The sequence below is a fragment of the Haliotis rubra genome, unplaced genomic scaffold (assembly GCF_003918875.1).
Source record: "Haliotis rubra isolate DU_JTF1 unplaced genomic scaffold, ASM391887v1 Scf330, whole genome shotgun sequence".
Lineage (NCBI taxonomy): Eukaryota > Metazoa > Mollusca > Gastropoda > Lepetellida > Haliotidae > Haliotis > Haliotis rubra.
In genome coordinates this window covers 1008956-1028893 of record NW_025767003.1, presented here as the reverse complement: position 1 = coordinate 1028893, position 19938 = coordinate 1008956, and the positions used below count along the sequence as shown (strand labels likewise).

Below are 19938 nucleotides of genomic sequence, written 5' to 3'. Positions count from 1 at the left end.
ACACTCGGGGTGTGGTCTTTTTCATTTTCAAAACATTTACAGTGTGTGTCAGGAACGTCTGTGGTGTGTGGTGTGTGTATGTGTGCGGCTGCTCCGCCATTGCAAAACATTGCGTCAATGCGTGCGTTATTTTCAGGGTGGGTGGGTGTGGGTTGGGCGGGGGGTGTAGGGTCACACTTCCTGAACCCCACCTCGTCTTCCTTACACGAGTGAAGAAATGGAAATGTAATCATCTTGTGCCATTTTATCGTAGGCTCTGTGATAACCTGACGATATTTGAATTGTGACTATAAAACCTTCTGGCCACTTGACCTGTAAACAAACCAGTCTCAAGAAACCAAACAGGTCCTTCTCTCTCAATACAGTGACATTATGTAAAGTCGACAATTAAGCGCTGTTCAAAAGTTAGCCGTGACTTGGTACAGAGTTGAATAATCTGTCAATATGTTGTTTTCGTTTTCTTCATTAATTTTTCATTTCACGCGATTTACAGCTGAAAAGGTGGTAGCAGCAAAGGTTGGGTCACGCGATCACACAGATATGCGCGTGCTTCTCTGTGTGCACCACCGTTATCTGCCACAGTCCAGCAATATCACGGCAGTTTATGTTCAGAAACAGTCTCTTTACATTATTCCATAACTAATGATAAAAGGGTGATCGGCGTGACGAGCTATTGGATTTCTGTATGTACCCACCGCTCCGCGATCACAGGGAGATGCACGCGTGCTTCTCTGTGTGCACCACCGTTATCTGCCACAGTCAGAATACTTCACGCTCAGTTTATGTTCACAATTCTCTTTACATATTCCATAACTAATGATAATAGGGTGATGCGTTTCTATTGGATTTCAGTATATATATAAAACGTCAGAGTCAGAAACTAGCCCAAACTGAAACACACAACTTTATGGATGACAACTTCTTGTTCATTGCATAGAGCGACGTTTCCATGTAGATGTAGATTCTTACACCGTTATCAAGCTAAAAGACGCCGAACCAGATTAAGAAGACCTTGAAGGGAAATTGATATTCATATGAATTATTAATCAATGATGACATCACTTGTTCTCAAAAATGAGCTGCCCTCAAACTAACGCCAGCTTAATCGTGATCAGATCGGCAACCGCTCCCGAAAGTTCTGCTGCGAATCGGGTCGCAATTGGATCGCAATCACCTGTCGCGCCAGGTCGTAATCAAGCTTGTAGGTGCGGAGTATATTTTGTATAAATATACACGAAGTATGCATACTGTGGATAATTATGACGTCTCCTGTGACAAAAGATTAACATTAGTATTAACTGCTGGCGATATGCATATGACATTCTGTCGCCTTTCATATGTCCTGTTGAACATTAACATCGATATTGGTCACCCAGATGAGGCCTTCAAACACCGGGCTGTACACTTACATACAGAATTATTCACCCACATATCGTCTGTCATATGCCGAGCTGAAAAATTAGTTATTTATTCAAATAACTCCGTTATATATCACGTGCTGAAATGTACACACTGGGTATCCTAATTTATTATCATATGAACTATATGCTAACATGTGTGATATTTGGAATTACACTTTTTGAGTAAAGTACAAAATCTGGTACTTTTGTTGGGTTGAGTCCCGTCCGAAACCACACCCTCAGAGTCAGGCACCTAATGGCCAGCACACAACCTCAGCCGTCTAACCCACTCAGCCACCACAACTTCCACTTGTGAAGTATCATGGATGGAGGTCACACAACCACACACCCAACACACAGCCACGAAGACCTACACATCAAACACACAGCCGTATACATCTACACACCCAACACACAGCCTCACACCCAACACACAGCCACAAAGACCAACACATCAAACACACAGCCGTATACATCTACACACCAAACACACAGCCTCACACCCAACACACAGCCACAAAGACCAACACATCAAACACACAGCCGTATACATCTACACACCCAACACACAGCCACACACCCAACACACAGCCACGAAGACCTACACATCAAACACACAGCCGTATACATCTACACACCCAACACACGCCTACACACCCAACACACAGCCACGAAGACCTACACATCAAACACACAGCCGATACATCGACACACCCAACACACAACCACACACCCAAAACACAGCCACGAAGGCCTACACATCAAACACACAGCCGATACATCTACACACCCAACACACGCCTACACACCCAAAACACAGCCACGAAGGCCTACACATCAAACACACAGCCGATACATCTACACACCCAACACACAACCACACACCCAACACACAGCCACGAAGGCCTACACATCAAACACACAGCCGTATATATCTACACACCCAACACACGCCTACACACCCAACACACAGCCACGAAGGCCTACACATCAAACACACAGCCGTATACATCTACACACCCAACACACGCCTACACACCCAACACACAGCCACGAAGGCCTACACATCAAACACACAGCCGTATACATCTACACACCCAACACACAGCCACACACCCAACACACAGCCACGAAGACCTACACATCAAACACACAGCCGTATACATCTACACACCCAACACACAGCCACACACCCAACACACAGCCACGAAGACCTACACATCAAACACACAGCCGTATACATCTACACACCCAACACACACACACCCAACACACAGCCACAAAGACCTACACATCAAACACACAGCCGTATACATCTACACACCCAACACACAGCCACACACCCAACACACAGCCACGAAACCTACACATCAAACACACAGCCGTATACATCTACACACCCAACACACAGCCTCACACACCTACACATCAAACACACAGAGGGGCGATGGGGTAGCCAGTGGTTAAAGCGTCCGCTCGTCACGCCGAAGACCCGGGTTCGATTCCCCCACATTGGCACAATGTGTTAAGCCCATTTCTGGTGTGCTCCGCCTTGATATTGCTGGAATATTACTAAGAGCGACGTAAAACCAAACTCAGTCAGTCAGTCACACACACAGCCACACACGCCTACACACTGAACACCCAACAACACACCAAACACACAGCCACGAAGGCTACGCTGAAATTGATCACTTTTGTGACTACGCACCTCCCAACAATGAGCAGCTCGAAGTCCTTGGCGTGTTTCCTGTACCTCCTCCACAGATCCATGGTGAAGATGCTGCTGGCGGAGTTGAAGACTGATGTCAGCGTACTCATCACTGCTGCAAACAGGGCGGCCAGCATCAGACCTCTCAGGCCTGAAGTGAGTGAGGGAATTGGACTTACGGTCATTCAACAACACCTATTCATAATATAGTACACAGCTATGCTTTTATCAGTGAATTTGTGTGGACATAGTAAAGGTTTCCCCATCTTAACATCTCGCGTTAATTCGCCATATTCAAGAAATAGTGATTCGAAAGAAATATCCCGGCGGTGGGTCTTCTTCGTATGTGACCTTCACACATTATACACATGTGGGGAATTACATACCCACATACCAGAATGTTTGAAATACATAAAAACAGGGCAGCTGACATCAGATCCCAGACCTACATTCTGTTCAGGACATTTTTTGAGAACATTAACTAGGCCTAACAACAGTTTTGACAATAATGACATTATCGTTCACGGGATATCAAGGATGCCCCCAAATAAGTGAGAATGTGCTAGTTCCTCTCCTTTCAGATAAACAATTGTGTGTTAAAAGGCTGTCACAGAAAACAAATCTCCAAGAACAGCTCCTAACAAAATTAATGGTCAGTGATTGGAGTATCAAACAACAGGAAACTCCTGGAACAGTCCTGCTCTGACCATAGGGATTTCTTATGTCCCTGACCCCATATCTTAAATAATCGAGCATAACAATCACTACTTCGAGATTGTTGATGATGGCGGTTCGGGGTTTACCTGGGCCGAGGATTCTGAGGACGAGTAATGGGTAGGCAATGTTTGAGCATCCGCTTGGATTTTCACAGACACACTTGCATACCTCCGGATCTGCGCATGCGACTTCATCTGAAACAGACACCGGTTATTGACTTTCATGTAGTGAGCAACGTTACTTTGTGGAATTGATGGGATTTAAAATGCCACCTTTTATGGAATGATGCAAATTAGTAAAATTGTTACCCTCCCTGGCGCTGGACATGAAGAGGCCAGTCCAAGGACTGTATACTGTGTCTGACTGAAGTATCAAACTGTGGCATCGCAGTGGACAGACAATACAATATACCGACATTAGTACGACACACATGTCGCTGGACATGAAGAGGCCAGTCCAAGGACTGTATACTGTGTCTGACTGAAGTATCAAACTGTGGCATCGCAGTGGACAGACAATACAATATACCGACATTAGTACGACACACATGTCGCTGGACATGAAGAGGCCAGTCCAAGGACTGTATACTGTGTCTGACTGAAGTATCAAACTGTGGCATCGCAGTGGACAGACAATACAATATACCGACATTAGTACGACACATGTCGCTGGACATGAAGAGGGCAGTCCAAGGACTGTATACTGTCTCTGACTGAAGTATCAAACTGTGGCATCGCAGTGGACAGACAATACAATATACCGACATTAGTACGACACACATGTCGCTGGACATGAAGAGGCCAGTCCAAGGACTGTATACTGTGTCTGACTGAAGTATCAAACTGTGGCATCGCAGTGGACAGACAATACAATATACCGACATTAGTACGACACACATGTCGCTGGACATGAAGAGGCCAGTCCAAGGACTGTATACTGTGTCTGACTGAAGTATCAAACTGTGGCATCGCAGTGGACAGACAATACAATATACCGACATTAGTACGACACATGTCGCTGGACATGAAGAGGCCAGTCCAAGGACTGTATACTGTGTCTGACTGAAGTATCAAACTGTGGCATCGCAGTGGACAGACAATACAATATACCGACATTAGTACGACACACATGTCGCTGGACATGAAGAGGCCAGTCCAAGGACTGTATACTGTGTCTGACTGAAGTATCAAACTGTGGCATCGCAGTGGACAGACAATACAATATACCGACATTAGTACGACACACATGTCGCTGGACATGAAGAGAGGCCAGTCCAAGGACTGTATACTGTGTCTGACTGAAGTATCAAACTGTGGCATCGCAGTGGACAGACAATACAATATACCGACATTAGTACGACACACATGTCGCTGGACATGAAGAGGCCAGTCCAAGGACTGTATACTGTGTCTGACTGAAGTATCAAACTGTGGCATCGCAGTGGACAGACAATACAATATACCGACATTAGTACGACACACATGTCGCTGGACATGAAGAGGCCAGTCCAAGGACTGTATACTGTGTCTGACTGAAGTATCAAACTGTGGCATCGCAGTGGACAGACAATACAATATACCGACATTAGTACGACACACATGTCGCTGGACATGAAGAGGCCAGACCAAGGACTGTATACTGTGTCTGACTGAAGTATCAAACTGTGGCATCGCAGTGGACAGACAATACAATATACCGACATTAGTACGACACACATGTCGCTGGACATGAAGAGGCCAGACCAAGGACTGTATACTGTGTCTGACTGAAGTATCAAACTGTGGCATCGCAGTGGACAGACAATACAATATACCGACATTAGTACGAAACACATGTCGCTGGACATGAAGAGGGCAGTCCAAGGACTGTATACTGTGTCTGACTGAAGTATCAAACTGTGGCATCGCAGTGGACAGACAATACAATATACCGACATTAGTACGACACACATGTCGCTGTATAAGTGCGATAATCTTTAAAAAAAAGTCTTACCTCATCTCACCTCAACTCACCCTTTTACTGGCACGTTTTACGGCGTACCAACAAGGTAGTGCACTAAGGAAATATTCTCTGTTATGGTTTCCACTAACGCTCAGGATACAGTAACCAGCTTATCAGGAACCGTTCCTTCAGTACCTGGGTAGAGAATCCTGGCTACCATCCCTGGCACCATGAATAACCAGAACGGGAGGATCTTCAGGTACCCCGCCAATATAGACCCGCCCTTAGCATGGGACAGATTCTTAGCAGCAAGAGATCGTTGTACCATGATCTACAATGAAGCGTGCAATATAACATACGGTATTATCCAGAGACCCGTGTACAGGGATCTACAATGGTGATATATAGCATTGTTCAGAGACCCGGGTACAGGGATCTACAATGGTAATATATAGCATTATCCAGAGACCCGTGTACAGGGATCTACAATGGTGATATATAGCATTGTTCAGAGACCGGGTACCAGGATCTACAATGGTCATAAATAGCATTGTCCATATACCCGTATACATGGATCTGAAATGGAAATATGTAGTATTATCCAGAGAACAAATTCGATTTATTTAAAAAAGTATCATTCGAAAATATATTGTTTGATACATTCACATTCAGAAGAGGCTCTTCGTTTTTGTACGGAAAATATACCCTTTTCTTCGAAACGAACAGTTTCTCTAACATTAATCACTCGGGGTTCTTTTACAACGTCGTCGTGATTTAATTAACAAAAACGATTCTATATGAGAATGAATTACCTTTTAGAAATGCGTGTGTTTGAGTATGGGTTTTATGCCGCTTATAGCAATATTCAAATAATGCCACACAGGGGTAAACAATATTGTGAATAATCGAACTTTGACCTTCGGCACTACTTTTCTACCACATCGCACGCAAATTTAAAAAGAAATTAAGATGATTGAAGAGAATGAATTACAATGTAAATTACGTCGTTCCGTATTCCTGCCACGCGACTTAAGGGACAAACAACATCAGTTCCCACCTGGACTCCACTGTGCAGTGGAGGTTCTGTTGTATTGAGTCAAGTCAATGAAGTTGAATATGCTCAGAAGTTGTTCGATCAAAGTTACAACATCCAAGTTCTCAGTCAAACTTTCAAAATGTTTTATCAGTTACAAAAATGATGTTCGATGCAAATCCGTATCTGGAGTAGCCTTTCCTCGTGCTTATGACGGATACCAACGGCGGGGAAGTGTACGCTCAGGTTTTCTCGAACCCCTGGTATCGTCACTTCTTGATTCGAATTCATAAAAATATGACCATGACATAGTCGAATTCGAACAGTCGACTATGCTCTTGGCCGGTGAGTGAGTGAGAATGGTTTTACGACGCTTTTAGAAATATTCCAGTAATATCACGGCGGGTGTCACCAGAAATGGGCTTCACACATTGTACCAAAGTGGGGAATCGAACCCGGATCTTCGGCGTGACGGGCGAACGCTTTAACCACTAGGCTACCCCCACCGCCCCTCTTGGCAGATATTTGTTGTGGATGTGGAAAGGGTTCTCTCGCTTTTATTTGTACCTGATCCGAGCACCAGAACCAGATGTCGCTGGGGATATTGAAGATCATGGTTCCTGGCCAGGGGTAGTCGGACTTGAGGGGGTCAGGATCCCGGAGCAGGCTGAAGGAGTCGGCCCGGGGGATGCCGCAGGTTGTGTTGCCATAGATGGTAGTGTTAGGAGTGCTTGCATGAACTTTGTCTCCAGTTTGTCGTAGCCTCCCTATCTCCGAGATACCTTCAACAGCAGAGTAAGTTGGGGAGATAGATGGGAAACTCGATACTCATAAGAAGTTGGAACAGGTTGTGTCGGATTTTAAACGAAAAGGTAAACGATTCACTGAAAGTCGTGCAAAGTTTCTGTTGTGGATGACTCTTGAAAGAGCGGTCAAAACGAATATTGTACTTCTGACAATCAGCCATAGCAATTCCTGTGATCTAAGTGTTTATATTTGTATGTGGGTTATTGTAGCGAGTTTTGGTTTACGCCGCTTTTAGCAATATCCCGGCAATATCACGGCGGGGGACACCGGAAATGACGAGCGAACGCTTTAACCACTAGGCTACCCCACCACCTCTAATGTGGGTTATGGACTTCACAATCAGAAAGAAACTAAATGTGATTTTTGTTCCGAGCTTGTTCTAAGTGTTGGTTAGATGTGGGGTAACAAAGAGTGACAGCGTTTGATTCGGGGACACTTCGACACATATACATAAAAATACTGGGAAGATATTTCCTTCTTGCTACTAATGGATGGATAAACTATTTCACAAGAATCATTATGTAATGATACCTATTTCTGCTGAGAGCGTGTGGCTCATTGATTCAGTTGATATTTTCACATTTCTTCAACCTACCTATAAGGACGGAAGCATAGCAGGGCCACGGTGAAAAAAAGGTCTCACTATGTCCTACGTAGGACTTAATATCTCCTACGTAGGATTTAATATCTCCTACATAGGACATACTATCTCCTACGTAGGGCTTAATATCTCCTGCGTAGGACTTAATATCTCCTACATAGGACATACTATCTCCTACGTAGGACTTAATATCTCCTACGTAGGACATACTATCTCCTACGTAGGACTTAATATCTCCTACATAGGACATACTATCTCCTACGCAGGACTTAATATCTCCTACGTAGGACTTAGTATCTCAAACTTAGGACTTACTATCTCCTACGTAGGACTTACTATCTCCTACGTAGGAGATACTGAAACTAAAAAATATTTCACCGTGGCCCTACTACGGTTCCGTATATAAGCAACGATGCCATCCACCTGAAAAAAATCACCGACGACGTCAACTACCTTGGCACCACAACACAAGACGACGTCATCAATCTCATGACAACACCCAGAAAAGTGACCTACCTCTAACCAACAGGACGAGGGCACCTCCTGTCAACACCACGGTCTGCAGCGTGTCCGTGAACATCACAGCTGTCAGTCCACCTGACCCACACAGTCACAAAGAATCTCAGTGACATATAACAAGGAATGCGTGAGTGAGTGAGGTTCATTGTCAATTAAATCAACATTGCTATGATTTGATTAATCAGTTTAAGCACATTATGGTAAGGAAGCTATATGTGATGAAGTGAATGCAAATACATCGTGCTGTTAGTCAAAACATCATCATCACGGATCGGTGGATCCTGGTACAATTAAGGGGCGCAACTCCATAAACAACCAGATGTCAGTACCAATCAGTACCAAGGACACATTGAAGTTTTTAAAAGACAGTGAAATAAATATCTCTTGATCTGAATATCAACACATGTGTCCTGTTGAATAAGACATAAACAGCATTTTCAGAGGTGAGGCTATGTTTGAGTATTTGAGCCCGCTAATTCGAATGCAACCCAATCAGAGATGTCAGATCAAATGTCAGAGAATTCAGCGACAACGGCAAATCTGAACAAATAATTTTCTGGACGCCATTAGTATAAAAGAACCCTAATCAGAAACATATACGGTGAACGCCTTTACTATGTAGCCATAGGGTTACGTTAGAACAGACTCGTTATGTGTTATCATTGTTTTTTACCGCCAGGTCCGTTATTCACAGTTTACCTGTCATGGTGAAAACTGCTGAGAAGACCAATAGGAGAACCCCGGAGGCGTACATACTCCAGCCTAGTAGGAGCTGAACAAACACTGCACCAGCATACATCTCTACCTACAAACATACAGTATAGGCATAGATCTCTACCTTCAAACATGCAGTGTAGTCATACATCTCCAACTGCAAACATACAGAGTAGGCATACATTTCTACCTACAAACATACAGTGTAGACATAGATCTCTACCTTCAAACATGCAGTGTAGTCATACATCTCCACCTACAAACATACAGTGCAGGCATACATCTCTACCTACAAACCTACAGTGTAGGCATACATCTCTACCTACAAATATAAAGTGTAGGCATACATATCTACCTACAAATATACAGTGTAGGCATAGATCTCTACCTTCAATCATGCAGTGTAGGCATACATCTCCACCTACAATCATACAGTGTAGGCATACATCTCCACCTGCAAACATACAGTGCAGGCATACATCTCTACCTACAAACATACAGTTTAGGTATACATCTTCACCTTCACAAGCAATGGATATACAGTGTTGGCTAAAATAATGGTAGAATCTAATGTCCATATCCAAATGAATTGTTCAAGGTTCTACAAATAGGAGACAGATGACCTATTCTCCCAGTCTCCAAGGAGATACTGTTCCAGTGGGGACATTTCCCCTCCCGCGAAACCTCTATAGAGATAAAACCATGGGATACTGAGGAATCGCTTAACGGCGGAATGTCTATTCGGACATGCCCATGTGATGACCTATTCTGCCTTGAAATTTCCTTGGAGACACGAGAATTTATTACCCTTAAATAAATTTGTCGAATTCTGATTGGTCGATAGCCAAAACATACCAAACCATGTAGGTGGATTTACTAGGGTGTACGAACCGTACACCCCGTCAAATCTGCCATGTGACACACTACACGGGGTGTATGAATGACCTTGACCTTAGATGGAATGTGGTCGCCAAACGGCTGATCGCTTCGAAATTTTAGAGTTGGCGTATACAATTATGAGTATAAACAGAGTAATAAAATTGTTGTCATAATTTCTTATTTGTTTGTCAATAAATGTATCCAAAAAATAAAATGTTTCTGTATTTCACTTGTCGTTTAACAAAACCTCAAATTCGATAATTTTTATCATAAACTAAGCCATCCCGAGTTATCTCCCTTTATGACAGTTCAGGAAAAATCATGGCGAAACGTTTTGCCACACTCCGGCGCAATGATAACTTAGCATAACATCACTGCCACGGGCTAATTTGCATTTTACGTGACTGGTCTTTTCTCTTGTTTGTAAACAAACGCGCATATTCACAACGAGAAGAGACTGGACTTACGCAAACTATTCGGCGCTCTCTTCACAATGTTTTACATTGTTACATATATATTCTTCCACAACTGCGACAGTAAGGGTTATGACAGTACATATTTATATATCAAACTGGCTGCATCCTTTGCTCTCCGTCGGCTTCGATGACAGCACGTGGAGCCGTACAACCTATGTAAACAAAGGATCGCTATGCAAATCGAAATAGTGTTACACGTTTTAGGATATTTTCTCAGTGAAACTAAACCATTCTATCAAAGATGTTTAATTAGATGTGTAGATTAGTCAAATATAAAAGAGTTAGGAAATCTGTACATTATATCGAATGGACGGTGCAAGATGTGACGAATCGTCACATCTTTCTGGCCTGTGGCAGAGGTACTATGCTGGCTGGCCGCATGGAAATCTAGGTAGGAGAGTGAGCTAAAATTCGTCACACGGTGTTTTGAAAGGGTGTACGGGACTGTAAGACCCTTGTACATTCCGTATTCCCTGAGGCGCAGCCGAACTAATAGTAATACTGGGTATCCACGGTGCCCCTGTATGTACTATGGTGAGTGAGTGAGTTTATTTTTACGCCGCACTCAGCAATATTCCAGCTATATGGCGGCAGTCTGTAAATAATCGAGTCTGGAACAGACAAGCCAGTGGTCAACAGCATGAACATCGAACTACGCAATTGGGATTACAATAACATGTGTCAATGTCAGCAAGCCCGACAGCCGATCCCGTTAGTCGCCTCTTACGACACGGGTTGCTGAAGATCAATATTCTAACTCGGACCTTCACGGGTAGATTGTACTATAGTGTATTGTGTGTATCAATGAACCATACCGATATCTTGGTGATGATGTACAGCACCACAGACAGCACAGACAGGTACACTCTGAGTCTCGTTCTGCCGTAGCGCTTCTTCAGGTATTCGGGCATAGTAAACACCTACAAATATAGGTAAAATATCAGACCGGTCACATCAGCATTGGCTGTTAACTGGCGTATGGAATACGTACTAAGATAATTTGATACAGTATAAAACTTGCATAATATACAGTTCTTTCATAAGGGATTTCCTCTGATTTCTTATTAAATTGGTATACATGTACTTGGCATAGAAGCTAGTTCAGACTGACCCATCTGTTTGACGATGTGGAGCCTCATTATCCACAACATCGTTTGTGGAGAAACCCTGCTTTCCTATCTATTTCAGAAGTGAGGTGAGGTGAGGTGAGGTGAGGTGAGGTCAACGCACATGTGAGGATCATATTCGGGTGAACAAGTTATTCGAACATTTGGTTCTACCAAGGGTTGCGAAAGGAGACTCTTCATTAACATAAATAGATAAATACGGACTCTTTCATTGGGAATAGTATCGTTTTTACGTGTTTTTCTTGTAGTTGGCCGAATCGGTAAGAACAGAAGATAATTTAAAACGGTATAAAACTTGTATAATATACATGTACCTTTCTTTCATAAGTGTTAACGGTAAGTTGTAAAATGCAAATGAGGCTCGTAACAACCTCGACTGGTTTAAACTGAACAATCTGTTTGAAGAAGTGAATGCTCACTATCACCAACCCCATTTGTCTAGAAACCCTACCTTCAGAACAATTACAGAGGTGAGGTGAGGTGAGGTGAGGTGAGGTGAGGTGAGGAGAGGTGTATCTCCAAGATTACGGCATTTATAAAGTGAACTTCATGCACGCATGTGTGAGGATCTTAATCGGGTGAACAGATTATTTGAAGCTGGTTCCACCAAGGGTAGGAAAGAAGATTATTCATTAACAAAGACTGGTTAATACGGATACTTCCATTGGGAATGGTATCATGGTTTGGGTGAATTTAATCGAAAATGTCTTGCTTGCAGCACTAAGAACCTACCCCCGAGGATGTGAACACCGGCACAAACACCCACGACAGCATCAGGATGAAGGGAATAGCCTGCAGAGAAATGGTCAAAAATATTGCGAGGTACCTATTATAGTGTTTGATATTTGGGAATGTTTCCATGACACTTTTGTATATCATTAACGTGATGTTTCAAATTGATTTCTTACTATATTGGTACAGTTAGCACAGAAAGTTCAATAGATCGATATCTGCATCATAAGGTGAGTGAGTGAGTATGGTTTTACGCCGCTTTTATCAAAATTCCAGCAATATCACGGTGGGGGACACCAAAAATTGGATTCACACATTGTACCAATGTGGGGAATCGAACCCGGGTCTTCGGCGTGACGAGAACACGCTTTAACCACTATAGGCTACCCAACCGACCCATAAGGTGGGTAGTATTATATGTCTCCAACAGAAGTGGAGTAGTATACTTTTCACAAAAAGAAACGCAAGAGTATGAATGTCTTTCGTCTGCATGAATCGGGAGTTTTTCGTGCGGGTAAAATAAAGTACAACACAGAAATACTGAAAATATATACTTTTTACGGTGTGTATGAACTGTTTCAAACTGAACTGATGTTGATATTTCCGTTTGTGTGTTTGTTGCTCACTCATGATACTAAATATTGTAAATGTTACATGCCTTGAACGCACCCGAAGAGCTTTTAAATAATGGAGCCCTACATAACAAACAATTATAATATGATTTAAATTGATGAATAAGTTTAGTTGTTTATATACTGAGTCAAAAAAGAAACTTCACATTCTTTCTTCAGGGCACTATAAAAGAACAAGAGATGGTAAGATGGTTAAATTGTTATTATTTCATTGCTGAGATCTGTGTGATGTACTCGATACACTGACAGTGCCATAATCAGTTCCATTAGGCTACACCGCCGTTCCAAAACATGGGTATACAGAATGTCAAGTCACAAGAATAAAAATGCGAAATTTCTCAGTTCAATATCGTGTATGGCCGCCCCGCGCATTCACCACTGCCAAACACCGTCTCCTCATCGACTGCCTGATGCTTGTGAACACCTGGTTGGGGATTCTCCGCCATTGCTCTTGCAAGGCAGCGGCAAGTTCCTGCAAATTCTGAGGTTGGTTCCTAAGACCACGAAGCCTTCTCCCAAGTGCATCCCAAACGTGCTCTATTGGATTAAGGTTAGGGGACCGCGATGGCCAGTCCATGACGTTGATTCCAGCGTTTTGAAGGAAATTTCGTGTCAACAGCGCGGTATGCGGCCGAGCATTATCATGCTGGAACTGTAGACCTGGGCCATGAGCCGCCATGAAAGGAACGCGTTCAGGGGTGAGCACCTGGTCGCGGTACGCAGCAGCTGTGAGGTTTCCACGGATGACCAGAAGTCGGGAACGGTTGTTCCCACAGAAAGCACCCCACACCATGCAACTTCCGTCCCCGAATCTGTCGACTTCCTGTACACAACATTGGGCATACCGTTCACGACGTCGTCTCCAGACTCTATGCCTGCCGTCCGCGAATCTGAGGGTAAACCTGGATTCATCGCTAAAGACGACTCGATACCAGTCTCTCTGGGTCCATCGGAGGTGACGTTGGGCCAAAGCAGACGTTGACGTTGATGAAACGGCGTCAATATTGGCCAACGATATGGACGTCGAGAATGGAGATTGGCAGCCCGAAACCGATTTCGAATGGTCTGTGAGGACAGTCGACCTCTAAACATCTCAGCCCTGGTTCGTGTAGCCGGCAGAAATCTGTCACGTAGGTGACGTAGGACGATTTGATTTGGTCTTCTGCTCGTGACGTCACACGTGGACGACCCGACCTTTGGGCGATCAGAAGTGGTGCCAGTTTGTTGTAGACGACCTCGCAAGTCATACACAGTACGACGGCTGCATCCCATTGCTCTTGCGACGTCAATAACTGATCTTCCCGCTTGCAACATGCCAACGGCACGTTCACGTTGCACATTTGACAATCGTGATATTTCAAGTACCGTTAGAACTGTGGTTTAAAAGTGTTTTTTCAATTCTTGAGGCCAATGCAAACACGTGCATATGAAGAAAACTTCGATGCGAAGATCACGTGATCGACTGCACGTGCAAAACCTGATTTGGCACTAACGTCATTTGCACGACGAATGGATGGGTTTGAGTGGGTTTTGCTAACATTTTTCTAGAGTCGAAAGATAGGGATCCCATTTCGGATACATAGATGTATCATCAGAGAATAATTATTCATTATTTTTCAAATTTCATTTTGTGAAGTTTCTTTTTTGACTCAGTATATATCAGCAATATTGTAGCTCTATGGCGGCGGTCTGTAAATAATCGAGTCTGGACTAGACAATCCTGTGATCAACAGCATGAGCATCGATCTGCGCAACTGGGAACCGATGACTTGTGTCAACCAAGTCAGCGAGTCTGACCACCCGATCCCATTAGTCGCCTCTTACGACAAGCATGGGTTACTGAAGATCAATTCTAACCCAGATCTTCTCGGGTTTTGATATTTCAGACATATTACACCTGTCACTATATGGGTAGCGCACAACTAGTGGTTGATAGCTTGAACAACGACTTACATCGTCAGGCTACGACAACACATGATTAAACAGCGAGTGCAGTGCAGTGAGAAACAAACGGAAATAATCTGAAATAATAACACTGTAGGTATATGTAGAGTATTACATGCCACTCAAAGATCATTCCGCCCACTCCAGAAGCAGCTGCAGTCCCAGACAAACCCACGAAAATAGGTGCTCCGATATTGCTGGCAAATATGGACGCTCCAATCTGAAATATGGGATCATCAGAGTCGAGTCAAAACTGAATAGGAGGATTCAGAGGATGACTTCAGAGGACTTACCATTGTATCGAACTCTGATATGTCGAATTCTCGGTTTTATTGGAATGATTGCCCCGAGGGCAGTTCTATAGTGAAACTAACACATATTCAGTACAAGACAACATGTGATTTGGAATCTTTTCTCGAGAGTGACGAATTCGAAACAGCGGTGTTCATGCGTATATATAATACTCGAAATAACGTGTTTGGTTGAGAGAACAGAATTGAGAAAATATTGGGTATATGTTGTGCACACGATATATCGAAACTAATGGTGCTGTTTGGGTATACGCAGAACTTCACGAACTAAAAATAAATGAATAAGATCATAGCTGTGTGTCAAACATGAGAATAACAACAAATTTGTTTGTTTCTGTAAGAACAAACTTTCTTTTATTTTCGACATATGCTGTCTGTCTTACCGGGAGAAATGTCATGCTCTTTCCCGCCAGGAAATACCCAGTGGCGCTGGTCTTGCTGGCTCTCACTGTTGCCTGAAATGTACATAGTATCATTGTTTGTTTGTTTGTTTGTTTGCTGTGTAGCGCCATACTCAGTAATAATCCTGCTATAAGGCGGTGGTCTGTAAATAATCGAGTCAGGTCCGGACAACCCAATGTCTGATAATGTAAGCATCTTCCTAAGCGCGCCTGTGACACGATGTCATGCATAAATCGGTCAGCAAGCTTGACCAACAACTCGCTGCGAATTGTTGAATAATTACTGGCGCGGAGTTAAGCAATACTCGCTCACTGACCACCCTAACCCGTTAGTTGCCTCTCACGGGCACGTAAAAGTTGATGAGGACCCATCTGGATCTTCACGGGTAAAGTATACCGTTGAAACCCCTTAGGTTAGACATCCTTTGAATAATATTCTTATAATAATATGCTATTTCTTGGAATGCATTGTGAATTTGAATTAAATTGATACAAGGTTACTTTCATCATTTTAAAGAATTTATCAACTTATAAAGAGCATCACGATTGGCACTATAATCATGATCAACAGTCAGAATTGGAAACAACTCTTTTTCTCAATCTCATACACATGTAGAGTGAGTGAGTGAGTATGGCTTAACGCTGCTTTTGGCAATATTCCAGGATTATCACGGCAGGGGACACCAAAAATGGGCTTCACACGTTGCACCCATGTCGGGAATCGAACCGGGTATTCGGAGTGACGAGCCAACGCTTTAACCACTAGGCTACCTCATATACAAATGTAGAGGACACGTTGGCGAGTTTCAAGCTTTATATATCTTTGCTGTCACTGCCGAGTTGTCAGTGAGCACCCTCAAGGACGTTGCAACATATACACCTCAAAGCGTCCATAATAGCAAAACTTTCTGATGAAACTATAATCTTAAATTCAATATTAGATGTCCTTCTTGAGTAGTATAATTACATAAGAGGACATGTCGCAGGTTCGATAAAAACCAGATTCCGTTATCAGCTCCTGGTTCCATCCACAAAAAATAGTTATTTCAGGGTTATTGCGTTAAAAATATATACTGCTCTGATTGTCATGTTTTGATTCCATAAATTAATACGTCACCAATGACATCCGTGAAACCTGAAAAGGTACGGTCAATATCACTTCAGGTCAAACCAGTACCCGTGTGTAGGTTGACATATACTATCCACAATACTATATTGCTTGTGTACCAGGATGTATTTTCAGTCCTTTTGTAATTTTTTTTATGATTTAGTATTGAATTTTAAAGGTGTGGGGAAGCATGACACAAAACATTAATATTTCAACACAGATTCCAACTGGTTACAGAATAGGGCTGTGTTTTGGCAAATATATTGTATTGCAATATATTTCGATTCAGGTACAAGTATTGCAATACGTATTACGATATATTGGGAATTGGGTGTTCGACAGGAAGTGACACTAATTGTACATGTCAATCCTATTTTCTACATCATAAGTCCCTAAACATATATGTTATGGTTCTGGTAACAGCAATCTCAAAATTAGGTTGCATAGTCATTGATTCTATTTTCTTTTATACAATTTACAGCACTACAGTATGCTGTTTTGTCATTGAATAAGGAAGAAAAACATTTTCTGTGAATGAAAGAATGTGTAGATTTTAATTTAAATCATGAAAATAATCACAAAAACTTCATATATGTTCATATACATGTATACCAGATGTCAGAAAACTATTGCAATACGTATCGTTTCAAAAGGGTATTGCGATATAACGGTAAACTGGTAATACCGTGCAGTCCTATCAAAGTGAATTACCTAATCTGTATCCTCGTACATATATACTCGCAATGAGTTAACAGGTGCTCGGAGACCCGAGCAGCACAATGTGTACATGTATCTCGTTGAAATACATCTGTATGACTCAAGTAAGGCAGGTCACCTGTCATCAACGTCCGTGAAATGTGATTAATTATATTCACTGAGGAAAACTCGGAGGTCAGAGTTGTTCTTAGACATGTCGTGTTGCAGTTTAATGTAAATGATACAGTATAAACTCAAAACTTGCTGTGTAAACCTCACCCATATTCCAACGGCAAGAACCACTGCAAAGTACAGCACTATAGTGAGGATGTCTCCCCAGTGTAACGAGGTCGTCGAGCTGATGCTTTGACACAGGGGCTCCGCCATGGTGAATTAAGTTTTCTTATAATCCTGAAGTTAACCGAGAATGTATCATGAAAAACACTGATCCGATCAGAAAGATATATATATCTACAATGTTGTATTAGAATTTTAACTCAATGAGCACATTGGGGACTCCGGGGGTGAAAAGGTTCCAGGAGACGATTTCTAGTATCGTGATCCAGACCAGCTGTGCATCCTGGAACAACGATGGGCTCATGTTATCAACCAGTGATACGCCGTACCCAGATTCGATCCTTGGCATCCAGCCACTCGCCTAATCTATACACAGATATACGCACAAACAATAAGTAGTATTGCTTATAGTTGATAGTTTCAATATATTTTTAAAACCATCGGGAACTTTCTTTTGAAGTTTTGATAATGATTTTTATAAAACAATCCACCTTGAAACAAGCTTCTTTTTTATTTATTTTTTTTTTGTTGACTTCATGTATGCATCTGTTCATACCATGCACTACGTGTGTAGCATATTGCATAAATTCACAAATATAGCCGTATTAGCTGAGGTGCCTGTATTCGACCAGGTGCCTGTATTCGACCAGGTGCCTGTATTCGATCAGGTTTCCGTTCTACAAAGCGTTATGTTAGTATATAGTAGTTACGAAACACGCTTCGTTGTAGGTGCCCTATAAGTATAGATGTGTACAGAAATAGGTGCACTCAGGACGAAAATGCTAGTTTGCATAGTAACGCATGGTCTTACTGGGCTTTCCAAATTGGCCATGCGTATGCTTACTCACGCTACTCCAAATGAACTGGTAATGGTGAATTATCTTGCGTATTGACGTAAATCTCCAGCTTAAACTGTGTATATCAGCAGAATGTTGGCTCTGCAAATCTTCATCATTGCTTATTAAATCAGCCTGCTCAAGCCGTCTCATTATAAACATACATGCACCAAATCACCGCCGTAACAACGAAACATTGCAATAACGTTGATGGATAAACTGTTGCGTTTCATACTCACAGTTGTGGCAGCCACGACAAGAAAACACAAATCTCCCTGCCTGGAAATAAGTCTACTCCATATTCAAGATTATATATTCTGACATTCTATCATCTTCACATATATTTGCTCCACGGAATATACAGAATACACAGACTTCACATTCCTGACCTGGCCAAGGATCGGGACATAGACAAGGTTGTCATAGCTCTCAGATAAAGGAGCGTGGATAGGCATATACCGTATTCCTGGAAGTAAGCGTCTAGGTCTCACAGAGGGTCGGTAGGATTGCTTTGGGAACAGCGTCGGTAATATTGCTAGAATAATGCTAAAAGCGGCTTAAAAACAATACACACTCCAGAGCGTATACTATTTTTCAAAGGAGGTGTGGTGTATTGGTGACAAGGAATTCAAGAGTATTTCACTCACATGACGTGCACACAAGTCCATGAGCATGCGTGTTTGTGTGTGTGTGCTCATACTTCAGTTGGATATTTAATACGTAGAATACGGTATGTGACAAGCCGACGTATGCATGTGACGGCGACACTGGTATACTTGTGTATGTAAATATGTACAGTGCCCCGTTGTCAGCTTAGCCGATATATGGAAGACAAGGAAAATAAGATAATGCCAAGGCCACCTAGAGTTTCATATTTACAGGGAGACTGACCCAGTTGCCCAAGATGCAGTTAATCACATTACCTGATGGAAAATATGCGTGCTAGGTGCTAGTTCGTTGTCTTGCAGGAGCTCAAAGCTGCCCCATAGTCAACAATCAAGTCCTTACACTTTCAAATCATTACTCGGGGGGACTGTAGTGTATAACCAAAACGCA

General features: G+C 42.6%; 1 protein-coding gene across 1 annotated transcript; it reads right to left on the bottom strand.

Annotated features, from left to right (window-relative positions):
* Positions 1-880: 880 nt before the first annotated feature.
* Positions 881-19319, bottom strand: LOC124284202 (sodium/glucose cotransporter 4-like). The gene is made up of 13 exons (XM_046720267.1): positions 19122-19319; positions 18029-18160; positions 15928-15999; positions 15349-15453; positions 12658-12717; positions 11614-11718; positions 9429-9534; positions 8727-8807; positions 7370-7584; positions 5965-6100; positions 3915-4022; positions 3112-3262; positions 881-890 (listed from the first exon to the last, which is right to left on the bottom strand). The coding sequence occupies exons 2-13, from the start codon at positions 18134-18136 to the stop codon at positions 881-883; spliced, it is 1257 nt and encodes a 418-aa protein (XP_046576223.1). The 5' UTR covers positions 18137-18160; positions 19122-19319.
* Positions 19320-19938: the final 619 nt, after the last annotated feature.